This window comes from Emydura macquarii, unplaced genomic scaffold (assembly GCF_026122565.2).
Source record: "Emydura macquarii macquarii isolate MOO-44397 ecotype Brisbane River unplaced genomic scaffold, CSIRO-AGI_Emac_v2 contig_2863, whole genome shotgun sequence".
In the NCBI taxonomy this organism is placed as follows: domain Eukaryota; kingdom Metazoa; phylum Chordata; order Testudines; family Chelidae; genus Emydura; species Emydura macquarii.
In genome coordinates this window covers 1,898,573-1,920,322 of record NW_027133000.1, presented here as the reverse complement: position 1 = coordinate 1,920,322, position 21,750 = coordinate 1,898,573, and the positions used below count along the sequence as shown (strand labels likewise).

Sequence of the window (21,750 nt, the reverse complement as noted above, 5' to 3'; positions counted from 1 at the left end):
AAAGCTCTTGCTACTGAAGAAGAATAATGAAGGGAGTAAAGTCTCTTTGAGAGGGTCAGGAAACTTTGCACTAATGCAAGACAGGCTGTGGTCACTTCTGATTGCTTTTTCCATCTGGCATGTCAAGTTACAGTTGTAGTTCAAAACTTGTAAGAGAGCAGATCTTGGGTAATAGTATGTGAATGTATTCCTGTGTTTTCTGTTACCAATAACATTTTTTGCAAAGAATAGATCTGTACTCTCTAGCAATTCTGCTTGGCAAAAATTATTTCCAGATGTCTCCTCGTAGCTTCTTTTACTCTAGCCTGATATTTATTTCATTGTCATATTTAGGACATTGGACTATTTTAAACTTTCCTTCCTGAGCAAATGCTCAAATCTCCTATTGAGTTTTGCAGAAGATTTTAAAATAATTTGTATCTATGTCACATCTTGAATCAGAATTTTTGCAGAGCTGGCATTACAGTTGCAAGAGAAAGATGCTTACACAAGGTGCATTATTATTCAGTCAGTTATGTTAGGCGGTTAGAGTTGCTTCCATCTGCCCTTTCTAGCTATTCAAGAATTGAGTCAATGAAGTGTGAGGCTTAAATGTACCTTACTATGACAAGTTTTTCAACCTCTTTATCATCCTCTGACTAACACAAATATTTGAATATTTTTATTTTATATTGTAATACAAAAAGGAAAGATTCAACTTCTGTAATCTCTTTACAAAAGTCAAAATCAGAATATAAAGCCAAAGAAGAGCTGCACATTGACTTAACCCTTGTGGACTATAGTCTTTCACAGTAATAGTTTAATTTAAAATCAGACGTTCCAGCTGCTCGTTTCTCTTTATCGTTATTAAGGCCGCGTTTGGGGCTAAGGTCCAAATACGAGGAGCCTTACAGTTTCTTCAAGCTGGTTGATCCCTAGACCTGGCAGCAGTACTTTAAAAGTCCATGTTTCTGCATTTTGTTCAGTCCTCTGCTCTGAGATGGAAGAATGCTTATCAAATCATAGTTATGGGATCTGCTACTTTAAGTTGAAGAATTCATCCCCCACTCAACTCATGAAGTATTTGGCTGTGGAGTTACATCATGGTGTTTTGGGCACTTGCCTGTAGTACATATGAGTTCTTAAGTATGGTATCTCGTTATTTCTAAACTATCAAGGTGGCTGTGTTAATGGACATTACTTGAGCTAGAAGGGTTTCAAAGCCAGGGTCTTTATCCATTTAACGTCAATATTTCTTGTTCCATAAAGGTAAAATAGTGCTGAGAAACAAGGAAATATTAACTTCCAGGAGGAGTTAAGTATTTCACAGGTTATAAGACTTCTACCTTTTACTCAAATCCAAACTCCAAGAAGAAACATGATGGCATACTGTGGACATTGGACAGACACTGGAGATATGATGTATCTTGACAGAACTGAACAATTTAGAAAATCTGCTGTGTTATTGATAAGCTTCCAGCTGAAACAGAGGAAATAATTCACTAGGGTTCTATTAATAAATGGTTATCAGGGAGATGTACAAGGCCAAGGGACCTTCTGACACAGCATGTGCTTTTCCAGATCAGTTATGACATCCTGTACCAAATAGTTTTAAAGACCTTCAAGGCCCAACATTCTTAAAACACTACATGCTCAATGTCCAGGACTCAGGTGATAGAGCACAAATGCATTTAATGCAGTAATATGCAAATAACCTGTCTCCCCCTTCCCTGTTGTTCTACTAGATACAATCCCTTTTTTGCTCTCTGTTCAGTAACCACAACTGGTCGCTTCCCAAGAATAAAGAATGTAGAGACTTGCACCTCCAAAGAAAATGTTGTCCTAACTGTCCTTTACTCTTTTCCAGGATGGCATTTTAAGAAGGTTTTGATTTGAATTTTCACCTCAGGTGTCTGCTGTTCACTAGCAGAGCTGTATTCTCATGCAGGGCTTTGTCTAGTATATTTATCCGGAGTGTACAGTTATGGCCATTTCAGTAATTCACACATCAATGTTCTTGTTATAATAAAAATGTTCCCATAAATCTGGGGAGTTACAACCACCTTACCCTTTCGTTACGGCTAGATGGGGGTGGAGGTGGGGTCGGGGTGCCTCTGCAAGTCCTCCCTGTAGGCAGCGATTTCTCTGCACTCCTCCTTTGAGCATATGATAGAAGAAATCGGAAAACATATTAACACAGGTAAACTTATTGACAAGCATTGACCTTTGGTTCTACAAACTGCAAGAATCAGAGTGTTCTTACTGAAGTCCCAAAGGCTGATACCATAGTAGCATCCCTGGCTAAGGACTTGGTTTTTCCTTCAGAAGGAGAATTGTGTCCTAAGGACCTAAAAGACAGGGAAGTGGACTTCCTCAACCACCATCAAGAGCATCCTTCGCAGCCACTTGCTTTGCGAGAGCTACACTATCCTGGTGGAGGACTTCAGGGGCCTGAAGGACAAAAAACCACCCAGATACCAGCTCCATACTTCAGAAAATTTCTCTGGCAACAGCGTTCATGGTTGACAACTCAGTGGATGCAATATTCTCAGCCAGGGGTATGGCATCCATCTCAGTGGCCAGGAAGTATATCTGACTCTATTCCTAGAAGATAGATGCTCACTCCAGGCAAATTCTGTGCTCCTCTAAATTCACAAGATTTCACCTCTTTTTGAAGAAAATCTAGATAGGATAGTGACAGAAAATGATGTAGAATCAAAGCAAGCCCCTTCCCCTCTCCACTGCATGCTCAAATAAGAGATTATAAGCCTGCTTTCAGGCAGAGATGCTCCTTTCACCCATCTTCCTCACAGATGTACCTGTAGAGTGAAACCAGATTACCCCCAGGCAAGTTTTGGAACCAAGACTCAAGCAGAAAGCCCAGATGTTGTCCTGCAGCCCACAAAAGCCCAATGTGACAACAAGCACATGTGCCTCAGCCTAGGTCTGACTCTAGGAGGCAGAATTTCCCAGTTTTCAGAGAAATGGTCCATGTCAGCCACATTCGGAAATGCACCCAGAGGAATCAGAGCAATCCTGACCTCAAGAGGCTCAACTAGTGAATGAAAAAAAGACAAAACCACAGATGGAGACCCTGGCTTCAACAATATCATACCTATCCCGAGGGGACAGCCTCGCCTCAGTGGATCTGGCAGATGCATATCTACATATTCCCATGTGCCCAGGCCACTACAAGCTTCTGAGGTTTCACAGACCACTACCAATATCAAACACTCCCATTCAATCTCTTCTCACCCCCCAGGGCCTTTACACAAGTGCCTGTGGTGATTTTAGCCAGACTCAGGTTACAGGACACTCATCTTTATCCCTTTCTGGATGATATTCTCATCAGAGCCCTGAACCAGGCTGCAGTGTACAAGACCACGGTTTGGACTCTGGTTCTCTTGCAGGTGCATAGTGTTATGTCTGGAATTAGGGGGACTATTTATGCTATTATTTAACATCAGTATTTCAAAGTTACAATAATTAATATAAGATATGCCATGTCAGGTGCTGTTAGAAAGGTTATGATTTGCTAAATATAATATTGATTATTATAGATGCCTGTAACATCTGTGTAGCTGAAGTTATAGATATGACCGTCCATCTGGATTTCAAATGTGTTTGCTCCTGGAGTAATTGTTTGTATCCAGTCTAGCTAGTTTGTGAATGAACAATGCCAGTTGATGGCCCATCAAAGGATACTTAGCTTTCATAATGGGTCATAAAAGGAGTTTGTTTCCACCTGATGAGCGTTCCTGTGGACACTTTAGGGAGCTAATAAGCAATGGCTGCTCCTATGACTCAACAAAGCATGCAAGGACAAGTGACTTACTCATGTGACCCTAGACTCAATCGTATTTCTGAAAATTTCCACAAGCAGCATGGCAAAGAGACATAAAAGGCAGCTGCACCACATCCATATTGTCTTCAGTCTTCATTCCTGCTTCCTACCTCTGGATCACCTCATCTATAACTGAAGCTGTGAAACAAAAGATTGAGATCCATCCAGGTACTGGATGTATACCAGAGGGACTATACAAGTCTGTAAATGCCATAATTCTACTGCAAACCTAATAGATATGGACTTTCAGATCATTTGTATGTGTCTGATTGCTTTAATCATGTAACATCTCTCACCTTGTGTGTTTCTTTTCTTTTATAATAAACCTTTAGTTTTAATTACTAAAGGATTGGCTGGCAGCGTGGTATTTTGGGAAAGATCCTAACTCATATTGATCTGGTAATGTGGCGGACCCTTTGGGATCAGGAGAACTTTTTGGTAAAGAGAGCAGAGTTTTAATAACTTATTTCTTTACTGGACCTAGTTGCTGAGTGGGAGCCAGAGACTGAAATGCAGTAAAGTGGGCTGTGTACATTTTGTTTTAGCTTCTTGATAGTCACTGTGGAGAATCAGAAGCACTGTTTGTGGCTGGTTGGGGAGTCTAACTTCAGTATTATCCACCAGTGCTGGGAGAATCTGCTCTCCTTTTGCAGCCTGCCCTGACCTTGGCATTTTCAGTGATTACCCTGTGCACAGACGGATCACATGTGGCTTTGTAAACATCAAGTTCCTTGGTTCCCTTGAGAAGGATCTCTCACCTGAGAGTGGACATAGACAGCTAGGTGGCAAAAAATCTATCCATCACGCAAAAGATTCCAGAAGATCTGGGATCTCGTATCCATACTGCTTGAGTGCCAACCATAGCTCATTGTCTTCAGTCACTGGGCCTCCTAGTATCATGCACAGGGATCACTTCATGGGTAGGATCACGTATCATATTTCTCCACGCTTTTCTACCCAGAGCACATGAAAGATTGAGTGTGGGTCCAAAATCAGGTTTGCGACTCCCTAAGATGGTGGGCAGTCCCAGGAAAAACGTTCATAAGACGCTCCCTATATTCCTCCCAGATCATCTGGTTCTCACACCAGTCTGAAGTGCTGGGGAGCACATCTGGGACCCCAGACCACATAGGGAATCTGGAGTCCTGGGGAGAGGAACCCTGAGTTGGGAGCTGTCAAACTAGCCACAGAGGGAAATCATGTGCTGGTTTAGTCAGACAACATGATCATGGTTTCATACCATCAACTGCCAAGAAGGGACAAGAAGCCTGGCACTACATGTAGAAGTGATGGAGATAATGAGATGGGTGGAACAGTCTCTTTGTTTCCTAAAAGTGATTCACTTAAAGCTGAACCAGAAGGTAGATTGGCTCAGCAGACTCAAATTCAACAACTCAAAATGATGCTCTAGCCAGGAAATTTTCAACCTGATCGCATCGAGGTTCAGCCTTCTGTCAGTTAGCTTCTACACAAATGGAGGGCCTGTCTTAGGCAAGGAAGCTGGAAGAGCGTGGTTTGTTTAGTCTAGCAAAAAGAAAGTGGAGAGGAGATATGGCTGTTCTCTATAGATACATTAGGGAGGGTAAATACCAGGAAAGGTGAAGAACAAATGGAAATAAACTGGCTATGGACAATTTTCTAATCTTCAGAGGGGTGAGATTCTGGAACAGCTTCTCAATCGGTGTTGTAGGGGCAAACAATGTAAATATTTTTGAGAGGGAACAGGACAAATTTTATGAGTTCGCTTGTATGACATGGTTACTTGTCATGGTAGGGGGAAGAGCTTAGCAGCCCTGGTGGCTCACTTCTGGTTTATGTCTTACGATCCTAAAAACTAATGCTTCAGAATTTCAGGTGGCCACCTGCAGAAGTCAGGAAGGGATTACCTGCTCCAATGAACTCTACTTTTTGTTTGTTTGTTATCTTCTTCTTCTGAAGCATTAGGGGTGGCCATGGCTGGAGATGAGACAGTGGATGAGAGGGGCCAGAGCTCTGAGCTGGTATTGAGCATTCTCTCTCAGGTCTGGCTGATTCTTACTCACATGCTCAGGATCTAACTGATCGCAATATGGAGGTCAGGAAGTAATTTCCCTCTACATCTGATTCGCAGTGACCTTGGAAATTTTTTGCCTTCCCCTGCAGTGTGTGGGTTGGCATCACTTGCCAGGATTATCTGGGTATAACTCACTTAATCATTGGTGTTGAAAACGTTAACAGCTCACCCCTTTGAGCCTTTGGCTTCAATATCGGCATTCTATCTCTCCAACAAAATCTGTTTTCTGGTCGCCATTATGTCTGCCAAGCGAGTGTCAGAGCTGGCAACCTCATCCTTGCACAAGCCTTACTGCATGTTCCACAATGACAAAATGGTGAGGAGAACACCACAATCATTTCTCCCCTTCTTTTCATGCCTCTCTGGAGATTATTCTTCCCTCATTCTGTGCAAGGCCACAGCATCCGACCAAGAAGCATAGCAAAACTTAGGCATCAGAGGAACACTAACGAATTACATTAAACATACAAAATCCATGAGGTCAGGAGCAATGTCTGTCCCCTTTCATCCAATATGTCAAGGACTTGGCGCTTCTAAGCTATCCATTGCTCTGTGGCTCAGACAGTGCATCATGGGGGCCTGTACAGCACGGGTTCGGAAACTGGGGCTTGGGACCCCTGAAGGGGTCACGAGGTTATTATGGGGGGAAGGGTCCCAAGTTGTCAGCCCCTGTGCATTCCAGGGCTGTGGCTGTCAGCCCTGCGCCGGGATGACAGCTGGAGCCCTTCAGAGCTGGGTGGCCGAAGAGCAGTGGCTCCTGGCCAGGTGCCCAACTCTGAAGGCAGCACCACCCCCAGCAGCAGCACAGAAGTAAGGGTGGCATGGCATGGGGGGGTCATCACTGTTTTTAGGGGGTCATCACCACCTGAAATATTTTCAATGGGGGTTCCAGCAAAAACAAGTTTGAGAATCCCTGCTGTATGGTATCAGGCATCCCTGTTCCAGCAGAAATCAAGGCACATTCCACGTGACCTATAGAAACCTCATAGGATGAACGAGGAAGTGCTTCCACCACTGAGATATGCAGAGTGCCACATGGGCATCAACTAATACATTTATCAGACACTATAAAGTGGAGTTCTTGTCTTTTGCAGAGTCCTTCTTTGGCAAGAAGGTGCTGCAGGTGGTGGCCCAGTAATAGCATTAGCTTTTGATTAACCTTCATTGGGGGATTCCTTTTCTAGCTCATTCTATTTCACTTATCCCTTCCTACTTTCGTTAGACTGCTTGCTACTTCCCAGACATAACAGAGCTATAGGAGATGCTGGACTGCAGAATGGAAAATTTCTTACCAGATCATTTCCTTTCTGCTAACAGCATCTCCCACAATTCTGCCCAGTCCAGATGGCTCGTTAACCAAGGGGTCAGATTTTTATTTGAACAACTGCCATGCAGACAGTTGCCTGCTGTACATAGTTAATAAGCTTGCATTTGATGATGATGATGATATATTTCTACAAGTTTCACACCGCTTTGGAATGACTCATGTGGTGGCAAAGGAGACATGGCCAGCACACACTGTGCTGCAGTTTTAAACTGCTTCTGGATACTGCAGTCTGTTGGGGAGCAACCCAGACATAACAGAATTGTGGGAGATGCTGCTAGCAGAAAGGAAATTATTGTGTAAGGAATTTTCCATTCTCTATTTTACAGAAGAGGGAAGCTGAGGCAGAGAGCTTGTAACTTGCCCAAGGCCACCGAGGACACCATTGTTAGAGCCACAGCCAGATATTGGGACTTGTTGATTCCTCATCCAGTGCTGAAACCACTCAACCCCATTTCTTTCTCATTTAATTATTATTTGTATTACCATAGCATGTGTAAGAGCTCCAGTCATGGAGCCTATTGTGCTAGGTGCTGTACAAACACAGGACCAAAAGGGTCACTGCTCCCAAGAGCTTACAATCAAGTATAAGACAAGAAACTATACAGACACACGGGAGAGTACAAAAAAAACAAGGAGTCATTGGTCAGCATGACAGGCAATGGTCTCAGCATACTCACAGCCTCAGTGTTGTCAAGCTCTTTATAGACATCATGACGAAGGAGAGTGTTGTGGAATTTTAAGGAGATGATGAGGTGTCTTTCTGGATGTTTACAGGAGTTCCTCCCAAGTGTGATGGTCAGTGGGGAAAAGCCTGAAGATGCTTGTTTGAAAATGTAACAAGCGAGCGATAGAGGCTGGCATCATTGTCCAACTGGAGGCAGGAATTGACCTCTCAGTAGTGCATGAGAGATGATAGGTAAGGTAGCGATAGGTCACGAAGGGTCTTTAAATTGAAGACAAGTTGTGTATGTTTGATGCAATAGAAAAGGAAGAGTCAATGGAGGAATGCAAAGAGATTATAGTAGCTTTTTTTAAAGTGTTCCCTCTGGTAATAAGTAGGTGGACAAGGGCCTTCTTTGCAGAGGGCTTGCCCATATAGACAGCTTTTGCTTGCTTGTTTGTGTTCAGTCAGAGCAAGGAGACCCAAAGTAAGAGAACAACAGGCATGCATGAAATTTTCAGGTAAGACATTTTTCTTAACCTAGAGAAAAGTTCCACTCTCTGAGCCAAAGTACCAAGCCTTATCAGAAAAGCCTCTTTGATGTTGCTCCACAAATCCTTTCACACACGTAAAGGGGACTGTGGATTATACTAGATTTATATTAGAACTCTTTTATTGTATATCATTCTTTTCATGCCATGAGCTTTATTTTCCCTGTACATGTAGATCACAGCCAGCAATAGACTGATCCAATCTGCCAGTGCCAGGGAGTTAAGCAAATATTTATGGTATGGAACACACAAGAAAAAAATAGTAATTTCAGCTGCTTTCCTTTTTGTTGTTTTTGTTTTTCCTTCTCCCTCATAACACATGTTGTACTTTATATAGAGCATTTCAGTATGATCACTGCATTTCTTCTGAAACTGAAGGGAAATCAGGCTTTGCAGGTACTACTGCAGCTTACTGGTTTACTGTGTTAGAATGCTCAACAATTTACTGGTAAAGACTTATGAATATACTAGTTGTTTTTATGACAATGAGGATATGAATAATGTGGACAATTATAGCATGAAGTCTAGTGGAGGCCTCAATATGGAGATCTAGTCTATAAACGTGTTCACTTTTATGCATTGCAGTTATTTTGGCAGACTTCCAGTCATATATGTGTGAGAGTTAGTGTGTCTCGTGATTGTAATAGGAACCTGGGGAGTCTAGACTTCTAAAACCAATTTAGTCTGTGCCACAGACCAGTGGCATGACTTGGGCAAGGCCTTTCTGTGCTTCAGTCTATCCATCTGTAAAATAAGATACTTTACTACTTCCAGGAGTCATGTTAGTCTTCAAGTGATTTTTCTAAAACTTCTTTGAGAATTTTAAATGAAAGATATATGTAAGTACAAAGTAATGTTGTTGTCTTCTTAATCTTAATCTTAATCATGTTTCCTTCCACTTCCTCACCCCTCTCTCATAATAAGATCTGCTGACCCAGAAAATTTGCTACCATTGCCAGTAATGGGGATAGATTCTAATCTTCAGTGTACAGCACAATCAGTAGTGGATTTCAGAAAATTCACAGTGGTACTTACTTGCAAATCTAGCTTTTACAAAGAAATTTCTCATGATCCTGTCTAACTGCCTTCCCCACTTCCTGAAACTAGCACACCACTTCTGCAATACGCTTGTTTCTCCACTAACTTGGTCTCCAATTTCATAATGATGGGGTACATTTATCTTTTGAGATTGGGTGTTTAGGAGTGGGAACAGATGGAAAATGTCACCCTTGATGGAAAAACTGTAGGCTTTATTATTAGGGTATTTTTATGACTTTTTAAAATTTTCAAGTGTTTAGTGTTTTTAATTCTAAACACAGGCTGTCTCCTCATATATTTGTATTTTTCCTTTAAACTGCTTGAGTTTGTCTCTTGAGTGCTTTTTATTGACTATCCAAATATTTGCCTAGTATATATCAGTATGTTACAGTGATTTGCTTACCAGTAAAATGAGAAATGTTTGCCCCTGGGTAAGTCTTTTTCTCCCCAAACTAGCAGCTGGTAAAATTAAACGTATTTTGATACATTTTACCCTTACATTACTAACTTTCTTCTTCTTACTGACGTTTAATTGCAGCTGCATTAAAAGGCTCAGAAACCTATCTCCTCACTAGACTTCCCACATTTCTGTTGCTTAATCTTTTACTGTTTCAGCCATAAAACATGTCTCTACTGAGATATAATCTCAAGAAGGAGGGAGAAATTTTCTCCGTTCTATCAGATGCAATACAGCCTGAGATGGAGCAAAGCATGCACATTTTCAGCGTAGTTATTGCTTAGCCTTTTAGTGTTTGTGTAGTTTAGTTACTTCTTTTATTTGACTAATAAAATTACTAATTATCAAACTAAAGGTGATTTTTTTTTTCTTCTTGGGAGTCATCGTCGTTGCAGTGCACCAGGGTCCCGAGGCTTCAAGAACTGCCATCTGCCAGGAGTTTGTTCTGGTTATTGATGGACATTCTAGGTGCCTCCACTCTTTGAAAGAAACCCACATTCCTAATAGAGTAAGATATGCACATCTTTTAAAAGCAGATCTAGAAAAAAACAGGGAAATCAAATTTAGACTCCTTATGATGGAGCAGGCCCTGAGACCAGCCCCTGATCCAGGTTCAGAGGAACCCCCCTGTGCAATGGCTTTTCATTCTACTTAGTGCTCCATCCAGTACTATGTCCTGCTCACTGAGATCTTTGCAAGAGAAGGGCACAAAAGGGACTAAAAGGCTGTACAGAAGAGGAATTTCAGATCTCCTATCAAAGAGTCTTTTTCAAAGAAATCGGTCACCCCAGAGTTTGATCATTTTGGAGACCTCAGGTGCCACTGAGGCTCATTCTCCAGGAGCCACAGTAACAAGCATACTTCGGTACCCAGTCTATCCTCAGTGCCAAGCGAATATGGTTGCTCCACCAGAGATTCTAAGCACTCTGCCCTGAAGAAACTAGTGGCATCCATGCACCCCTCTGTGCTACCCATGGCACCTGAATTACCCCTCTGTGCTACCCATGGCACCTGAATTGGTATCCCAGATTGCTATGCTGATGCCCCAGAAGCCATCAACATCAGCCCCCAGCCATATTCCACCCAAGCATTTAGTGTCCTTGGTACCAGCACCATCTTTCAGATTGGCCAAAGCATCCAGCACCCTCAGTACCAAAGCCAGTTACTGAACCTTTAATCTTTACTCGGATACGCTCAGTACTGCCAGAGTTCAGATACTCCAGACACCTCTTTGTTTCTAATGGTACTGAACATTTGTCAGTACTGAGATCTGCTGGCTCAATGAGACTTCGTCTTTCTCCGGTATCTCTCAGCTCCCTAGTACTTACCATGTGGGGCAGGCAACCATTCACCCTCATTGTCCACCCCACCTCTGGACTATGTTGAGGGTGATTCCTCTGATTCTGTCCAGGGATCTCCTGTGTACCACAGCAGGGATATTTCCCCTGCCACATACCCAGAGAGTCAATTTCCAAGGGGGAAACAATCTTGTACCTCCTCTCATTGGTTTAAGCAATGCTGGATGCCCCCTCCTTTACCCTGTGGTCCACTCCCCCAGTGGCCATATTGAGGTCTGTGGCCTGTTTATAGCCAGCAGCTCTTGAGAGCTCCTAGCTACTCCCATGAGGAGCAGAGAGAGACATTTGTCTGTTTCTCCACTTCTCAATAGTCTCAGTCTCTCGAGGAAAATTTTGAGGAGCATGAGGCCAGCATAGACAAAGGTGATGCTCAGCTTAAATAAATATCTCATTTTCATTGCCAGATGAGGCTATAAAGCCTCCATCACCCTACTTTAGTGGATGACTTCAAGAAGGTTTAGGACCTGATGAAGCATATCTCTTTCGGATATCTTATACTTGACAGTTTCTGCACGAATAGTGTTACCGGTGCATTAGTTATTTTATTACTGGAACGTGCCAAGACCATCTGGCAGACTCCTGACATGGCTCCCCTTCCATGTAAATGGACAGACAAGAAGTACTGTGTTCCATCTAAGAAATCCAGAGTTTTTGATCCCCCATCCACCACCAAATTCTTTAGCTGTGGAGGCATTCGATGAGTGTGGCAGCCAACACCATGCAAAGTCTGTGTCATACAATCAGGACCAAAGTGACTTAATCTATTAGGTCATAGGAGTTACTTCTTTGAGTGATGGTTCCTATGTGGACTCCATCATGGGTGCGTATGTGCACCATGCAACAAAGCTGAAACTTTTGAAAGTAGTGTCTGTTGACCCATGTGCATGCCTCACGTCGTCCACATGGTATGTCCGAGGTCCTATGTGGCTGCGTGGGTTGACGCCCCATCGGTTTTCTCTTACCACCACATGGTGTACAGAACACAGGTCCCGGTGAAGAACACCGATTTCCTATTCATGCATCTGCCGCCCTACTCACTTGTGGTCCAAGCTGCAGTGCAATGAGCCAAACAGCAACATCCCAGAGCCGCCACCTCCCCAGACCAGGCTGCAAAAAAACTAGACCTTGTTCTCCACACGGTATATTCATCTGCATGCCTCCAGTTCTGCATAGCCAGCTATCAGGCCATATTAGCAAAATATGACTTTAAATCTTATTCCAGGCCTCACTCTCAGAAGAAAAACAGGTGGAGTTCCAGGCTTTAATCAAGGAAGGGAAACTGCAGATACGGCAGCGCAATCCTTAGCGTCGGGTTTTATACTAAGATGAGACTCATGGCTACAAACCTCTGGGTTCCCAAAAGAGGTCCAGACGACTCTAGAAGATTTGTCGTTTGATGACCAAAGTTGTTCAGTGGCAAAACAAGAGACTTGTCCGGGCTTTAATCATTGGGCCTTTATACCAGAGCCCCCACAAGATTCCAACATAGGCAAGCATATCGACCTCTGTACCAATCTTGACCCCCTTACCAAGCATATCAACCTTACCCTCCATGTCAACAGGAGCAACACCATCGCCTGTAATGCCCACTACGCCCCCGACACACCCTTGCCACCCCATCTGCGACCTCTACCTATCACCAACACCCGCAATAACATTTTTGACACTCAACTAGAGAACCGTAAACCCCTCCCCATCCCAACCTTGGCTCCACCTGTTCGATTTGGAGGCTGTCTTGCTCCCTTTTTCAACAACGTGATCCAGATCACCACTGACCAATGGGTCCTAGACATCATATGCCAATGATTCTCCATAGAATTCCACACCTTTCCGCCCTGTCATCCACCATGGACCACCAAGACAACCACAAATGTCCTGCACAGGAGACACTGACATTACTCCAGAAAGGTGCCGTCGAACGAGTCCCCCTCCTGTTATCGGAACCATGGTTTCTACTCCTCCTACTTCCTTATTCTGAAGAAAGGAAGAACCTTGGACACATCTTGGATCTGTGAACTCTCAACAAATTCATCCGCAAGTTCTGCTTCCGAATGGTAACGATACTTTATATCACCCTCTCCCTCCAACATGGGGCCTGGTTCACAGCTCTTGACATGAAAGATGCTGTTTTCATGTGGACATCCATCCAGCCCACCATAAGTTTCTCTGCTTCAAAATTAGTTCTGCATTCTCCTTTTTGGGATAGCTACTGCACCGCAGGTATTCACGACAATCTTTACAGTTGTGGCAGTGCACATGTGACGCTTGGGTCACTCCCTCTTCCCTTACCTAGGTGACTGGCTATTGGTGGTGGCGGCATTGTGCGAACACCTGCTTGTGACTATTCAGACCTTACAAGACCTTTTCGCCGACCTCGACATATGCATCAACAAAGACAAATCCACTCTCATTCTCACAAAAAAAGCTCAAGTTTTTTGGAGCCATGCTGAACTCTCGAGTGGTCTGAGTGTTTCTCCCCAGAGACTGTTACATCATCCTCACAACCATCATTATGCGGTTACAACACCATCCATGCACGAGCATCCATCTGTGTGTCTCACTCCTTGGACATATGTCTGCGTCCACATAGCTCACCCCATATGCCAGGCTTCATATGTGTTGCCTGAAACATTGGCTATGGACAGTGTATGACCCGCAGAAGGACCACCTGAACAAATGGGTTTCCCGCCCTCCATGAATGCTAGTCTCCTTTGCATGGTGTCGTGACCCATCCAAAGTTCTGGTGGGCATACCATTCCCCCAGTCCAAACCAGACATGATCCTAGTACTGGATACATCACTTGTGGGCTGGAGCATATCAATATTCTAGAAATGAGAGCGGTCCTACATGCCTCCCATAACCTTTTTCCCCTACTCCAGGGCAAGGACGTTCAACTCCTTATGGACAACATGTCAACAGTATTCTATGTGAACAAACAAAGGGGAGCCAGATCACGATCTCTGTGCCAAGAATCAATCTGTGGAACTGGAGCCTGCAGTACAATATCACATTACAGGCAACACACTTACCTAATACAGACAATGTCCTTGTGGACAAGCTGAGTCACTCCTTCCATCTCACTCACAAGTGGGAACTCCATGACCCCACTCTCCGGGACATCTTCCAATGATCGGGAACCCCCATATGGGACCTCTTTGCCTCAGCCACAAACAGCAAACTCCCCCTCTTCTGCTACAGGTAAACATTAGGACAGGGTTCACAGGTGGACACATTCGTCCACCCATTCCGTTCATCCCTGAGGTGCTCAGCAAGGTGAACCAGGACCAAGCACAGGTTATACTCATAGCCCTGTCGTGACCTTGGACAATACTGGTACTTGGACCTACTGCACCTATCAATCCGCTGTCCAATTCCTCTCCCCCTCCTACTGAATCTACTCACTCAACAACACAGTCACATTCAACACCTCAGTCCTGCACCAATCCACCTCACAGATTGGTATTTGGATGGAGCTTGCGAGTAAACAATGCGTGACGTGTACTCTCACATAGCTGATGCCCCGTGATCAGAGCTTGCTATCAAGCCAAATGGCGATGCTTTGCTCAATGGGCTTCAGACAACCATCATTCTTTATCAACCATACCTGTGCCAATTGTCCTGGACTACCTCCTCCACCTACGATGGTCAGACCTTGCCCATTTCTCCATAAAAGGTCATCTAGTGGCCATTAGCACCTTCCTCCCTCCTATGGATGGCTCTTCTATCTTTAGCCACCCAACCTCCACTTGATTTCTATGGGGTTTACTCAACTCGTTCCCGACCATCAGAAACCCTACCCCAGCCTGGAACCTCAATTTAGTCCTTTCAACACTCACAAAGCCACCCTTTGAACCCCTATCCTCCTGCTCCCTTACCTACCTGTCTATGAATATAATCTTTCTTCTGGCTATTACCTTAGCTCGATGAGTTAGTAAAGAGCGGGTCTGCCAGCATGGCTGCTAGTTCACTATCTTCCACAAGGACAAAGTGTCCCTATGACTTCACCCTAAGTTTTTTCCTAAGATGGATTCCCAGTTCCAAATCATTCACCTCAACCCAATCATTCACCTTCCCATCTTATACCCTAAGCCTCGCCCTTCCAATAGGGAAAGAATGCTACACTCCCTCGACATCAGACATGCACTGGCCTTTTATCTCCAGTGCACCTGTCCTTTCTGGACCTTGCTGAGACTCTTTGTTTCAAAAGCAGACTGCTGCAAGGGGTATGCACTATCTTCGCAGCGTATCTCACTGGATGGTTCGCTGCATCATGGAATGCTACTCCCTCTGCTGAGTCTAGCTCCCACCAAGTGTCAGAGCAAACTGCACAAGAGCACAAGCTACCACGATGGGAGGTCTGAACCTGAACGTTCTTTGACTCAGAGCTTGGATTTTCTCGGCGATAGAGATTTTCTGTTTGGCAGAAGTACAACAGGTAATATTAACCAGAAGGAAGATATCTGTGTGAAACACTTACCTTCGTGAATGTCACAGATTTCGCCAGTTGTATGTCCAGACCAGACCTGGAAGACAATGTAGATGAGGCTTTCTTCTGTCAACTAGGGAAAGTTTCCAGTTCACAGGACCTGATTCTCATGGGGGACTTCAATCACCCTGACATCTGCTGGAAGAGCAATACAGCAGAGCACAAACAATCCAGGAAGTTTTTGGATAGTGTTGCAGACAACTTCCTGGTGCAAGTGCTGGAGCAGCCAACTAGGGGCCGTGCTTCTCTTGACCTGCTGCTCAGAAACAGGGAAGATTTGGTAGGGGAAGTAGAAGTGGGTGGCAACCTAGACAGCAGTGACCATGAGATGGTTGAGTTCAGGATCCTGACAAAAGGAAGAAAGGAAAACAGCAGGATACGGACCATGGACTTCAGAAAAGCAGAGTTTGACTCCCTCAGGGAGCTGATGGGCAGGATCCCCTGGGAGGCTAATATGAGGGGGAAAGGAATCCAAGAGAGCTGGCTTTATTTTAAAGAAACCTTACTGAGGGCACAGGAACAAACCATCCGATGTGCAGAAAGAATAGCAAATATGGTAGGCGTCCAGCTTGGCTTAACAAAGAAGTCTTTGGTGAACTTAAACACAAAAAAGAAGCTTACAAGAAGTGGAAGCTTGGTCAGATGACTGGTAGGATTATAAAAAACACTACTCGAACATGCAGGAATGAAATCAGGAAGGCCAAAGCACAATTGGAGTTGCAGCTAGCAAGGGACGTGAAGGGGAACAAGAAGGGTTTCTACAGGCATGTTGCCAACAAGAGGAAGATTCGGGGAAGTGTGGGCCCCTTACAGAATGGGGGAGGCAACCTAGTGACAAAGGCTGTGAAGAAAATTGAGGTACTCAATGCCTTTTTTGCCTCTGTCTTCACAGACAAGGTCAGCTCCCAGACTACTGCACTGGGCAGCACAGAATGGGAACGAGGTGAACATCCCGCAGTGCTGAAGGAACAGGTCCAAGAGTATTTAGAAAGATTGGACATACACAAGTCCATGGGGCCAGATGCAATGCACCCGAGGATGCTGAGGGAGTTGGCTGATGTGATTTCAGAGCCATTGGCTATTATCTTTGAAAGCTCGTGGCAACTGAGGGAGGTCCCTGATGACTGGAAAAAAGCAAATATAGTGCCCATCTTTAAGAAAGGGAAGAAAGAGGATCCAGGGAACTACAGACCGGTCATCCTCACCTCAATCCCTGGAAAAATCATGAAGCAGGTCCTTAAGGAATCCATTTTAAGGCACTTGGAAGAGACGAAGGTGATCAGGAACAGTCAACATGGATTCACTAAGGGAAAGTCATGCCTGACCAACCTGATTGCTTTCTATGAAGAGGTGACTGGCTCTGTGGATGTGGGGAAAGCGGTGGACGTGATATACCTTGACTTTAGCAAAGCTTTTGATACGGTTTCTCTCAGTATTCTTATCAGCAAGTTGAAGAAGTATGGGTTGGATGAATGGACTATAAAATGGATAGACAACTGGCTAGAGCATAGGGCTCAATGAGTAGTGATCAATGGCTCCATGTCAGCTGGCAGCCGGTCACAAGTGGAGTGCCCCAGGGGTCGGTGCTGGGGCCGGTTTTGTTCAACATCTTCATTAATGATCTGGGAGGATGGGGTAGATTGCACCCTCATCAAGTTTGCAGATGACACTAAGATGGAGGGAGTGGTAGATACCCTGGAAAGTAGGGATAGGTTACAGAAGGACCTAAACAAACTGGAGGATTGGGCCAAAAGCAATCTGATGAGGTTCAACAAGGACAAGTGCAAAGTCCTGCACTTAGGACAGAAGAATCCCATGCACAGCTACAGACTGGGGACCGACGAGCTAGGCAGCAGTTCTGCAGAAAAGGACCTGGGGGTAACAGTGGATAAGAAGCTGGATATGAGTAAGTAGTGTGCCCTGGTTGCCAAGAAGGCTAATAGCATATTGGGCTGCATTAGGAGGAGCATTGCCAGCAGATCGCGGGAAGTGATTATTCCCCTCTATTCGGCATTGGTGAAGTCGCATTTGGAGTATTGTGTCCAGTTTTGGGCCCCCCACTACAAAAAGGATGTGGAGAAGTTGGAGAGAGTCCAGCAGAGGGCAACAAAAATGATTAGGAGGCTGGAGCACAAGATTTATGAGGAGAGGCTGAGGGAACTAGGCTTGTTTAGTCTGCAAAAGAGAAGAATGAGGGGGGATTTGATAGAAGCCTTTAACTACCTGAAAGGGGGTTCCAGGGAGGATGGAGCTAGGCTGTTCTCAGTGGTGGCAGATGACAGAACAATGAGCAACGGTCTCAAGTTGCAGTGGGGGAGGTCTAGGTTGGACATTAGGAAAAAGTTTTTCACTAGGAGGGTGGTGAAGCACTAGAATGGGTTACCTAGGGAGGTAGTAGAATCTCCATCTTTAGAGATTTTTAAGCTGTGGCTTGACAAAAGCCTTGCTGGGATTATTTAGCTGAGGTTGGTCCTGCTTTGAGCAGGGGGTGGGACTAGATGACCTCCTGAGGTCCCTTCCAACTCTATGATTGTATGTCTGTTGATAGTTTTTGCCTGTTCACTCTTCTTTCTCCATGGTTCTTGATTACCCATTGGAATTAAAAATGTCAAATCTTTCCATGAGTTCTATCAAGGTTCACTAAGTGGCTATCCCAGCCATTCATTCATCTATAGAGGGATTTTCGGTGTTCACCTACATGACAGCAAGATTCATCAAAGGGTTGACTAATCTTTTTCCCTAGATTAGAGATCCCACCCCTGTATCAGATTTAAACTTGGTCCTTAATTGCCTTATGAATGCTCCCTTAATTGGCTACCTCTTCCATACTTCACCTGTCTATGAAGATGGCTTTCTTGGTGGCCTCCCTTCCACCCAAAGAATCAGTGAAATGGGGGCTTTAATTCTTCCTTTACAGTATTGTTCAGAGAAGACGTTTTGGTCTAAACACATCTTAAGTTTTTACCTCTGAAGTATTTTCTGAATTCCATATTAACCAGGTTAATCATCTTCTGGGTCCCTCTCCCCGCAAAGCTATACCAAACCAGGGAGGAAGATGCTCCATTCATTGGATGTCAGAAGACTGTTTAGTCTTCTATCTGGACAGAACCAAACCATTTAGAAAGTCTCCCAGACTGTTTTGTTTCATTTGCAGACAGAGCCAAAGGATCCACAGTTTCCATTCCAAGACACTCATAGTGGACATATTCTCTTGTTATGAGTCTGACAACATTCAGCCTCCTTCTAGAGTAGTAGCCCATTTCTACAAGATTCCAATCAACTTCTTTAGCATTATTGAAAGATATTCTAGTTCCTGAAATGTGTAGAACTGCAGCCTGGACCTCAGTACATACTTTCTCCAAGTTCTATAGCTTGGTTCATGCTTCCAGATCAGACACTGTGATTGGCAATAGAGTTCTGTCTTCAGGGTTAGATCCAACTCAGAAGCTCCTTCTTCCCTCCAGGCATACTGCTCAGGAGTTTGGTGAAGTGGAGCACACATCGGAACACTACTTAGAGAAGGAGGAGGGGTTACTCCACCTTCTGCAGTAACGGGAGCTATTCAAGATGTGGTTCCTTCTGGGGCTCCATTTCCCAGCCTCCTTCCCCTCTGCTTGGGGGTTTTGTTTTGCAGGATTTCATGACAGAGAAGGAACTAAGAGAGGTTTGCTCATCCGGCTCTATGTATCTGTGTTATGTAGCACAAGGATGTCTGGAGCACTGGAACAAATGGGAATTACTACCGAAAATGTTTGATCAAAGGTTCATGGGGCTCACGTACACCTGAAGTGGGGCACCCAAAAGGTGTGAGCGGGAAGACACATTTCAAAGAACTCCAATTTATACAAGATAAGTAACATCCGCTTTTCAGGTCCTGCACCAAGCACAGTTCAACCAGACCCAGGTATCTGGTCCTGAGACTTTTCCATTTTCAGCTATTAAACGTATCATAGATGGAGCACCTATACCAAATATTCTCTTAGTCTCCATGGAATTTATTTTCTCTTTTCTGTTTTTATACTGTTTTCTTAATCATACTATATCAATTAAATGTGCCCAATTGGTGGATTCCCCTGTTGAACATCAAACCTTCCTTTTCTTTTCTATTTTTAAGATATTGGTGCTTAAAATTGTAATTTTGTTGGCGTGTGGATACTGGCTAAACAAAAGGAATGCAACAGGAATGTGGTTTCTAAATTAGGAGGAACTAGCAAGACGCATTGACTGCTGCTTCGTCTCCATTCTTCCCTGTGACCTGCAACTAATAAAAGCATACAAACAAGGTTTAGAAGAATTTTCAGTGGAAGATTGGAATGCTCCAATGAGACTTAACTCACTCTATTTAGGAGACGTAAACTGAGCAAATGAGGTGAATTTTAATATTCTAATCCTGCAAAGATTTACACGCAGTCATATCTTTATAAAAGTCATCCCACTGACTTCACAGTACATAAAGCTATGTATGTACATAAGTCTTCATAGAATTGAGGCCTGAATCTTTTATTCTCTCTTCGAGTGATTGCTCATATCTATTCCAATATAGGTGTGTGCGTGCCCCGTGCACAGATTCCTGGAACTTTTTTCCCTTAGCTAGCTCCGTAGGGTCGGCTCAGGCGTCCCCTGGAGTACCGCGCTCATGCCGCGGTACATAGGGCGCCTGCGGCCCCTCAGTTCCTTCTTTCCGCCTGTGACGGTTACTGGAACATCTGGCTCTTGCATACTGCAAGTAGCATCCCTTAGTCTATAGCATATTCTTTGTTATTCAAGTTGTTGTTAGTAGTTATCATAGTAATAGTAGTAGTTAAGTTAAATAGAGTAGTGCCCTTAGGGGCTAGAGCTGAGCCATGCCTGGCTCCACCGGCTTTAAAGCCTGCACCGCGTGTGCAAAATCCTTCCCCGTGAGCGACCCTTACGACCGTTGCCTCCGATGCCTCGGGGAGCAATATAGGAAGGCAAAATGTAGGATCTGTATGTCCTTCAAGCCCCGGACCCAAAAGGAGAGGGACACAAGGCTGAAGGCGATCCTAATGGAGTCTGCACTTCGCCCGGACTCTGAGCCGTCACGTTCTCCAGAGGCACCGAGCATCTCCTCGGTGCGGAGTGCTGCACTGGCACCGACGTGGTCGCTACCGAAGAAGAAGAAGCGGCCGGAGGCCACACACATGGATTCCCCCCTGCTACCGGGGCAGCAGGGGGTACCGCAGGAGATGCCCCAGCCACGTGTTGTGGAGAGTATTCCGGCCTGGCATCTTCCCGCAGGGAGCCTCCCCCGACTCCTGGGGGTGAGGGAGCGCCCCTGCAAGGGCCGTCGACACTGGAGGCTTTCGCTACGGCACGCATCCTCATGGGCCTGCCCACGCCTCTGTTCCCCCCTCAGCCGAGGGATCTGGGACCTGCGTCTTGGGGTAAACCCGCGCTGGGTTGCCCCAGTGGGTGGAGGAGACGGGAATCGAAGTCTCCCCCCAGACGGTCGAGGAGGGGCGAGAGTGCGGGCTCCCCTCCTAGCTCCGACCTGAGTTGTCGAGCTCCTCGACACTGTGGCACTGAGGGCGGTCGAGAGACAAGCACCCGAGGCGCCGCCACTACAGTTCCGCCTCGAGTGGGGACCACAGCTCAGGCTCCAGTGCGGAGCCCAGCTCGGCACTGATCCCCCAACTCCGTCACCACCGCCTGCCTCTGCACCAAGCTCCTCAGCACCGCGTGATCGGTCCCGTTCCCAATCAACGTCGTGACATAGGCATCACCGCTCCCATTCCAGACGTGTGAAGTGTCGCCGTAAATGGTCCAGATGGAGGAGGTGTTCCACCTCCAGCTCCTCCAGCAGCTCCTTCCCCCCGTCGGCATCGCAGATGCCGGCACCATAGATTATCGTCGTCTCGGAGCCGCTCACTTTCCAGGAACCACAAGCACAGGTCAAGTGGCTCAGGTTCCAAGGGGTGCCATATTGACGGGACCTAGCAGGCTCCTACGCCTGCACCGATGTGGCCCAAGGCCC

At 45.1% G+C, this 21,750-nt stretch overlaps 1 protein-coding gene across 5 annotated transcripts in view; it reads left to right on the top strand.

Annotated features, from left to right (window-relative positions):
• Positions 1-21,750, top strand: part of TBCK (TBC1 domain containing kinase) — a 194,228-nt gene that overhangs the window by 122,493 nt on the left and 49,985 nt on the right. For 2 of the 5 annotated variants that reach the window (XM_067568246.1, XM_067568244.1), the window contains one exon: positions 1,249-2,058. The exons of the other annotated variants lie outside the window; for them this stretch is intronic. In XM_067568246.1, coding sequence (XP_067424347.1) covers positions 1,249-1,252 — 4 coding nt within the window. In that variant the 3' untranslated portion in view covers positions 1,253-2,058. Of the gene's footprint in view, positions 1-1,248; positions 2,059-21,750 lie in introns of those variants that run through there. 5 annotated transcript variants of the gene reach the window in all.